This window comes from Haliotis rufescens, unplaced genomic scaffold, assembly GCF_023055435.1.
Source record: "Haliotis rufescens isolate VD_foot unplaced genomic scaffold, xgHalRufe1.0.p SCAF_33, whole genome shotgun sequence".
In the NCBI taxonomy this organism is placed as follows: Eukaryota; Metazoa; Mollusca; class Gastropoda; order Lepetellida; family Haliotidae; genus Haliotis; species Haliotis rufescens.
The window spans coordinates 776,624-786,037 of record NW_025964035.1 but is presented as its reverse complement, the minus strand read 5'-3'; the positions used below and the strand labels follow the sequence as shown (position 1 = coordinate 786,037).

Sequence of the window (9,414 nt, the reverse complement as noted above, 5' to 3'; positions counted from 1 at the left end):
GTGAGTGAGTTGGGTTTAACGCCGTTTTTAACAATATTCCAGTTATTTCGCAGCGTGTCAGCTTAATGTGGGAGGAAAGCCTCAAGTGATTCAGGTCTTAGACGTTTACCTCTTTGGTGAAACCCACGAGCACGGGTATGGTGCTGACAAACCTAGAAATATAATCGGGGCGAACCGGGATTCGAACCCACAATCATAGGAAGCAAGGCACTATTCAGAGATAAGCTGACATTTTATTCACATACTAATAAGCACAGGGACACAGTGAAGATTAAATAAGCAAAATATCATCTTCGTGTTTTTAAACAAAGCGTTCAACAAATACATCACTAATACTAGTGAGTGCGTGAGTTGGGTTTTACGCCGTTTTTAACAGTATTCCAGTTACATCACGGCGTGTCAGCTTAGTGTGGGAGGAAAGCCCGAAGTGATGCAGGTCTCAGAAGTTTACCACTTCGGTGAAACCCACGAGCACGGGTATGGTGCTGACAAACCTAGAAACATCACTAATACAAACAACAGTCGTACAGAGGAGTTGGAGGTTTTGTGCCAAATGTTTGGATTTCTTGTCACTAAACACAACGAAATTTAAAACGTGTTTTTTGTGTTACTGCGTTTAATGTTATAAAGCAGAATAAGATCAGGACCATCTTCCTTTAAACGCATTGACATGTCAACAAGAATAGGAAAAGTGTCACAACGTCTGTTCTAGCCAGGAACGCGATTGGAGACAATGCACTTTGAGCGTCAAGAACTGTTTGGGCCACATCTGTGGATGGTACATAATACTTCATTTTCTATTGTGCGTTTCTTGACCATTGTCCCTTCTGGAGGGCACAGTCCACGAGGACGATGCTGTTGTTGGCGACTTTGTAGAACTCGGTACCGCAGTCGGAGCCACAGCCTGTCACCCTGAAATTAGAAGTAATGTACATGTCTCACAATTGAGTCACATTGTCTCACACATCACTTACTATTGACTCACTTGTATCGTACCTGACTCACATGGCACTACACTGTACTCACATTTGACTCACATAACGTTACACTTAGATAACAGACTACACTGTACTTACATTTGACTCACATGACGTCACACTTGAGTCACATTAGACTACACTGTACTCATATGTGACTCATAACGTCACACTTGACTCACATTAGACTACACTATACTCACATGTGACTCACATGACGTCACACTTGAGTCACATTAGACTACATTGTACTTACATGTGACTCACATAACGTCACACTTGATTCACATTAGACTACACTGTACTCACATTTGACTCACATAACGTCACACTTGACTCACACGAGACTACACTGTACTTACATGTGACTCACGTAACGTCACACTTGACTCACATTAGACTGCACTGTACTGACGTGACTCATATAACGTCACACTTTGCCGACATTCGACTACACTGTACTCACATTTGACTTGCAGAACGTCACACTTGGCTCACATTAGACTACCCTGTACACACATTTCACTCACATAACGCCACACCTGACTCACATGAGACTACACTGTACTCACATTTGACGCACATAACATAACGTCACATTAGACTACACTGTACTCACATTTGACTCACATAACGTCACACCTGACTCACATTAGACTATACTGTACTTACATTTGACTCACATAACGTCACATTAAACTACACTGTACTCACATATGACTCACATAACGTCACACCTGACTCACATTATACTACACTGTACTCACATTTGACTCACATAAAGTCAAACTTGACTCACATTAGACTACACTGTGCTCACATTTGACTCACATAACGTCACACTTGGTTCATATTAGACTATATTGTACTTACATTTGACTCACATAACGTCACACCTGACTCACATGAGACTACACTATACTCACATTTGACTCACATAACGTCACATCGTACTCACATTAAACTTCACTGTACTCACATTTGACTCACTTAACGTCACACTTGGCTCACGTTAGACTACACTGAACTCACATTTGACTCACATAACGTCACACTTGGTTCACATTAGACTACACTGCACTTACATTTGACTCACATAACTTCACACCTAAATCACATTAAACTACACTGTACTCACATTTGACTCACATAACGTCACACTTGGCTCGCATTAGACTTCACTGTACTCACATTTGACTCACATAACGTCACTTCGCTCACATTAAACTACACTGTACTCACATATGCATTTGACTCACATTACATCACCTTTGAATTACATTTAAGTCACATTGGGTGCATGTTTTAGGCTCATTGACTGGCATTTCGATTACATTGATTCACATTTCGATCACAATGATTCTCATCACTCCTCTCACATTTGATTCCCTTTTCACTTTTTTTTTGTTCACATTTGACTCATACTGTACTCACATTTTTTTTACATTTGACCCATATTTCATGAAACACGCAATTGTTTGCTAAAAGAGCGGACATCGTGCATTTCTTAAAGAATGCGTGTATGAGAGTGACCTGACGGGGTGGGGGAGTTGGGGGACATCGTACCTCACATAAAGAACGCGTGTATGAGAGTGACCTGACGGGGTGGGGGAGTTGGGGGACATCGTACCTCACTTAAAGAACGCGTGTATAGGGAGTGACCTGACGGGGTGGGGGAGTTGGGGGACATCGTACCTCACATAAAGAACGCAGTGTAATGATGGACATCTGTGTATTGTTCAAAGTATACTAGAAACATACGTTGTTCCATTTTGTTTACCATTTGCCAAAATTTTGTGTTTGTTTGTTTGTTTGTTGAACTCCCCGTTTACGCCATGTTCAGTAACATTCCAAGTATATCTGTAAATATACGAGTTAGAACCAGACAAACCAGTGATTGGTGCAACAGCTATCGCCTATTACCTAGTCTCAGCGATGATTCAGATTATGTATAGGTGATGGGGCCTATTCTAACCCGGAATCCCCACCGGGCTATCGTAGATGTGAAGGGCTGATGGGCTTCGTGGTAACCTGTAGCGTCCCTCGTGCCTGTCCCTTCAGCCCCCCCCCCCCCCCCCCCCCCCTCCTCACCCCTACCCCATCCCCGCCCCCCTACCTCCTCCCTTTCCCTCTACACCCGTGCAACACTTACCTGCACAGAGCCTGTCTGTCACTCTCACATCGGTTGTAGAAACACCTGCACGTTGGCTGTTCGTTCGCGGGACACGCTGCCAATTACAAGTTGCAATTTTCATCAACACAATTATCATGTTCAAGACACAATATGAAAATTCGTTTGTTTTTAACGCCGCACTGAGCAATATTCCAGCTGTATGACGGCGGTATGTAAATAATCAAATCTGGACCAGACAATCCACTGATTGACATCATAAGCATCTAGCTATACAATTTGGATACGGTGACAGGCCTTCACCCCCCCCCCCCCCCCCCCCCCCCCCAATAAAAATCACAACAGGAAGACAAGCATGGAGTACTGGGGACACACAAAGGAAGCATGTGCCACGTGACTGGATTTGTTAAGTATACTCGTGGAATTGAACACTCTGCCAGACCCGTGAAGATCCGGGGTAGAATAGGTCTTCAGCAACCAATGCTTGCCGTAAAAAGCGACTATGCTTGTCGTAAAAGGCGACTGACTTGATTGATGCATGTCATCGAATCCCAATTGCGTGGATCGATGCTCATGAAATCAATTACTGGATTGTCTGGTCCAGACTCGATTATTTAAAGAGCGCCGCTGAGTGCGGCGTAATACAACAAACACACAAACACACTCTGCCAGAGCTACATGGTGTGTCAAGCATAGGGCACGAGGGGCCAATTCTACCCCGAAATCTCCACAGGGAGGAAAGCATTTCCATCTCGGAATCACCATGGGGAGACTAGTCTACCACTACGGTATGTAAGACATAAGTTAAGTTCACTCACGTGATGTCGACCAGGGGATGTCACATGCCACTTCTCTGTCACCAATAAACCATTGAGCTTTGCACGACCCGCACTTCGAAAATCTGTAATGATAATGATAATAATAATAATAATAATAATGGTTATGAATGCTTTAGTGTTGTTTTGCATGAATCAAGATTGTTTTCAGAATTGTATGGAACATTTCACTTTTTTTTTCAATCTCACTTTTTAACTGTTTATGAAATGCGAAGATCAATATTATGATTTCCTTTGTATATATTGTCCCTAAATACCTATGACTAACTGCACACAGCGTCTGGGTGGGCAAGAATATTGAGGGTAGTGAGGCTATATTTCCCTGCACACAGCATCCGGGTGGACGGCGCAGGAATACTGAGGGAAGTGAGGCGAAATCTACCTGCACACAGCGTCTGAGTGGAAGGGGCAGGAATATAGAGGGTACTGAGGCTATATCTACCTGCACACAGCGTCTGAGTGGAAGGGGCAGGAATATAGAGGGTACTGAGGCTATATCTACCTGCACACAGCGTCTGAGTGGAAGGGGCAGGAATATAGAGAGTACTGAGGCTATATCTACCTGCACACAGCGTCTGAGTGGAAGGGGCAGGAATATAGAGGGTACTGAGGCTATATCTACCTGCACACAGCGTCTGAGTGGAAGGGGCAGGAATATCGAGAGTACTGAGGCTATATCTACCTGCACACAGCGTCTGAGTGGAAGGGGCAGGAATATAGAGAGTACTGAGGCTATATCTGCCTGCACACACCGTCTGGGTGGGTAGGAATATTTAGCGTAGTGAGGCTATATCTATTTGCACACAGCGTCTGGGTGGGTAGTAATATTGAGGGTAGTGAGGCTATATCTACCTGCACACAGCGTCTGGGTGGGTAGTAATATTGAGGGTAGTGAGGCTATATCTACCTCCACACAACGTCTGGGTGGGTAGTAATATTGAGGGTAGTGAGGCTATATCTATCTGCACACAGCGTCTGGGTGGGTAGTAATATTGAGGGTAGTGAGGCTATATCTACCTGCACACAGCGTCTGGGTGGGCGGGGCAGGAATATTGAGGGAAGTGAGGCTATATCTACCTGCACACATCGTCTTGGTGGCCGGGGCAGGAATATGGAGGGTAGTCAGGCTATATCTACCTGCACACAGCGTCTGGGTGGGCGGGGCAGGAATATTGAGGGAAGTGAGGCGATATCTACCTGCACACAGCGTCCGAGTGGGTGGGGCAGGAATATAGAGGGCAGCCAGGTTATATCTACCCCCTCACAACGTCTGGATGGGCGGGGCAGAAATATTGAGGGAAGTGAGGCTACATCTACCGCCACACAACGTCTGGGTGGGTAGGAATATTGAGGGTAGTGAGGCTATATCTACCTGCACACAGCGTCCGGGTGGCCGGGGCAGGAATATGGAGGGTAGTCAGGCTATATCTACCTCCACACAACGTCTGGGTGGCCGGGGCAGGAATATGGAGGGTAGTCAGGCTATATCTACCTCCACACAACGTCTGGGTGGCCGGGGCAGGAATATGGAGGGTAGTCAGGCTATATCTACCTGCACACAGCGTCTGGGTGGGCGGGCCAGGAATATGGAGGGTAGTCAGGCTATATCTACCTGCACACAGCGTCTGGGTGGGCGGGGCAGGCATATTGAGGGTAGTGAGGATAAATCTACCCTCAAACAGCGTCCGGGTGGGCGGGGCAGGAATATTGAGGGAAGTGAGGCTATATCTACCTGCACACAGCGTCCGAGTGGGTGGGGCAGGAATACTGAGGGCAGCCAGGTTATATCTACCCCCTCACAACGTCTGGGTGGACGGGGCAGAAATATGGAGGGAAGTGAGGTTATATCTACCGCCATACAACGTCTGGGTAGGTAGGAATATTGAGGGTAGTGAGGCTATATCTACCTGCACACAGCGTCTGGGTGGGTAGGAATATTGAGAGTAGTAAGGCTATATCTACCTGCACACAGCGTCTGGGTGGAAGGGGCAGGAATATTGAGGGTAGTGAGGCTATATCTACCTGCACACAGCGTCTGGGTGGAAGGGGCAGGAATATTGAGGGTAGTCAGGCTATATCTACCTGCACACAGCGTCTGGGTGGAAGGGGTAGGAATATTGAGGGTAGTGAGGCTATATCTACCTGCACACAGCTTCTGGCTGGAAGGGGCAGGAATATAGAGGGTAGTGAGGCTATATCTACCTGCACACAGCTTCTGGCTGGAAGGGGCAGGAATATTGAGGGAAGTGAGGCGATATCTACCTGCACACAGCGTCTGGCTGGAAGGGGCAGGAATATTGAGGGTAGTCAGGCTATATCTACCTGCACACAGCGTCTGGGTGGAAGGGGTAGGAATATTGAGGGTAGTGAGGCTATATCTACCTGCACACAGCTTCTGGCTGGAAGGGGCAGGAATATAGAGGGTAGTGAGGCTATATCTACCTGCACACAGCTTCTGGCTGGAAGGGGCAGGAATATAGAGGGTAGTGAGGCTATATCTACCTGCACACAGCTTCTGGCTGGAAGGGGCAGGAATATAGAGGGTAGTGAGGCTATATCTACCTGCACACAGCGTCTGGCTGGAAGGGGCAGGAATATTGAGGGAAGTGAGGCTATATCTACCTGCACACAGCGTCCGAGTGGGCGGGGCAGGAATATTGAGGGTAGGGAGGCTATATCTACCTGCACACAGCGTCTGGGTGGGTAGGAATATTGAGGGTAGTGAGGCTATATCTACCTGCACACAGCGTCTGGGTGGGCGGGGCAGGAGTACTGGGCACAAGGGTTCCTGGTACACGCCACTGTAATCTGAGACGCCGGACATTCTGTGGAAAGATAAGAAAGTAGAAAAGATGTGTTGAAATAACAATTATCAACACTTGATAGTTTTGTTTCGCGTCCCTAACAGCGAAGTTGACCTGATACAGACAGTTACAAACAATGAGATGACGTCACAGAAGAAGTCATAGGACATGTATACTGAAATTAGGGACTGCCCTGACTCAAGGTCTACCACGGCTCGGCTAATATGACTGTACGTTTCAGCAAAATGTGGAATATTCCGTTATTTGTTCAATTCGATCAACAGGGTACAAAACACATCCTAGGATATAAAAACCCAAAACAAATCTTTTATTTCCGCAACCGATGAGAAAATTCAAAGGCTACGACAAACAGAAATTACAAAAACGAGAAACTGTTTTATCGACATAACGGCAGAGTGATTTGTTTATTTGTTTGTTTGTTGTTTAACGCCGCACGCATATTCCAGCTATATGACGGCGGTCTTGAAATAATCGAGCCTGGACAAGACAATCTAGTGATTGACACCATGAGCATCGATCCACGCAATTAGGATACAATGACATGCAGTCAGCGAGCCTCACCACCCGATCCCGTTAGTCACCTCTTGTGACGAGCACAGTCGCCTTTTAAGGCAAGCATGGGTTGCTGAAGACCTATTCTACCCTGGACCGTCAAGGGAAGGCAGACCAAGGAAGCGGTCGCTGTGAGGCCAGGGTATCTGTGTAGTTTAACTCATGTCCTGTGGTCAAGGGACAAATGTGATATGCACGACAAATAACTACCCTTGACCACCCGTTCGTGGAAGCAAGTGTACGACAATGCTACAAACCTCCAGTGCAGTCCACCTCCTGGCCGTCTCTGTACCATCGGGCGAAGCACGAACCGCAGGGATTCGGTCTGAACAAAGAAAGTTATTCCAAGTTGGTTAAAGCTTTCAAAACGTCTTATGGCAGAAATGTGGAGGACATTTCCAAATCTGACTCATTAGTGACAAAACATTATGTCCGGTGCAAATCCCTTGGCGTCCTGGCTCTCGGCGTGACGAGCAAATGTTTTGACCACTATGCCACCTCTCCGCCCAAAATTCGATAAGAAACTGTACAGACACGAATCATTTGGTTAAAGTAAAATCATTGATGTCGTGATATACATGTATACTTATAAAAAAATACTATCCATTTTGGGGAAGGTGATTTATTTTTCAAGGCAAACGTGTCGCGGCGAAGCTTTCCAGACATTAGTAAAGTTTTCCAAAAACCATAAAAAAACCATCATGGTAGACATGTGAACTTGTACCCAAGGTTCCCGTGTGTTTTAAGATGAAAAATTGACTTGACTTTGCATGTGTTCGTGACACCTGGTATCATCACTATTTGACATACACATATGCTTCTGACATAGTCGGAATCGTATAATAAACTTTTAGCAGATATTTCTTATGATTATGGAATTTTTGTTGTTGCTTTGATTTCACTTCGACAATACTGCCCCATCTTATCAATTGTAGCAGTCTAAGTCATGGGTTGCTGAAGCCCAATTCTAACCCGGACCTTCACTTGTCTCGCGATATGAACTCACTTTGGCCGTCAAACACATGCTCATTGTTATTGCCGTATGCACAAGCACCATTGTCATGCATGCCAGGGAATCAGGGGATACGGTAGTTGGAGCTACCCGCTGGCCGTCAAGCAGTGCCAGACGAATTCTAAGGTAAATTTTCAAATTTCCGCGGTACAATTACCAGCATTCTGCTGCTAAAATGATATAACTCTGTGGTAAATTTTGCGATAAAAGCATAACCATATCCCCAACAAACTTTAATACAAACTATTATTTTCTTTACAATTTTTAATCTCTTGCATTTAGACATTTCAAGAGATGAAATTATGCAAGTATATATGCATAGTGTCTGATATTTGTTGATTGTTTTGCGTAAACATAGCTTTATGTCGTCGTAATACCATAGGAACATTTAAAAAGGAGAATTTCAATTTCAATTTTCGTTTATTGTGGGATAAATATTTTGTATGTTTCAATAGCACGAAAAATGTTTGGCATCATTCGAGAGAAAAAATTAATAGAAAACTTGAAAATAACAAAAAAATACCCTACTGACTAATTCAAAAAGGCTACTTCCGCGATTTTGCTGTATTTGCGAATCTCGGAATCGCAGAATTCATCTGTGGTTGGTTGGTTGGTTGGTTGTTTAACGCCGCACTCAGCAATATTCCAGCTACATGACAGCGGTCTGTAAATAATCGAGTCTGGACCAGACAATCCAGTGATTAATATCATGAGCATCGATCCACGCAATTGTGATCGATGACATGCATCAACCAAGTCAGCGAGCCTGAAAACCCGATCCCGTTTGTCGCCTTTTACGACAAGCAAAGTCGCCTTTTACGGCAAGCATGGGTTGCTGAAGACCTACCCCGGAATCTTCACGGGTAGAATTCACCTGTGAGTGGTGATAGCTCTGATATATGAACATACCTGCAGACTGCCCCGGGGATGCCGCATGTCTGGTTGGCGCAGGGGTGGGAGGAACACATGGAGGGCGCGGTACCCACGGGGCAAGCTTGTGCTGAAACAACACACACAAGTTTATACACCTCAGACATTGCATGTACATTCCGATATGGCTTAAAGATTATGTTAGTGAATG

At 45.4% G+C, this 9,414-nt stretch overlaps 1 protein-coding gene across 4 annotated transcripts in view; it reads right to left on the bottom strand.

Annotated features, from left to right (window-relative positions):
* Positions 1-213: 213 nt before the first annotated feature.
* The window catches only part of LOC124151612, a 28,704-nt gene continuing 19,503 nt past the window's right edge, over positions 214-9,414 (bottom strand). For all 4 annotated transcript variants that reach the window (XM_048380863.1, XM_046524148.2, XM_048380864.1 and 1 more), the window contains 6 exons: positions 9,243-9,333; positions 7,579-7,646; positions 6,682-6,769; positions 3,927-4,009; positions 3,130-3,205; positions 214-912 (listed from right to left, as the gene is read on the bottom strand). In XM_048380863.1, coding sequence (XP_048236820.1) covers positions 798-912; positions 3,130-3,205; positions 3,927-4,009; positions 6,682-6,769; positions 7,579-7,646; positions 9,243-9,333 — 521 coding nt within the window. In that variant the 3' untranslated portion in view covers positions 214-797. The remainder of the gene's footprint in view (positions 913-3,129; positions 3,206-3,926; positions 4,010-6,681; positions 6,770-7,578; positions 7,647-9,242; positions 9,334-9,414) is intronic.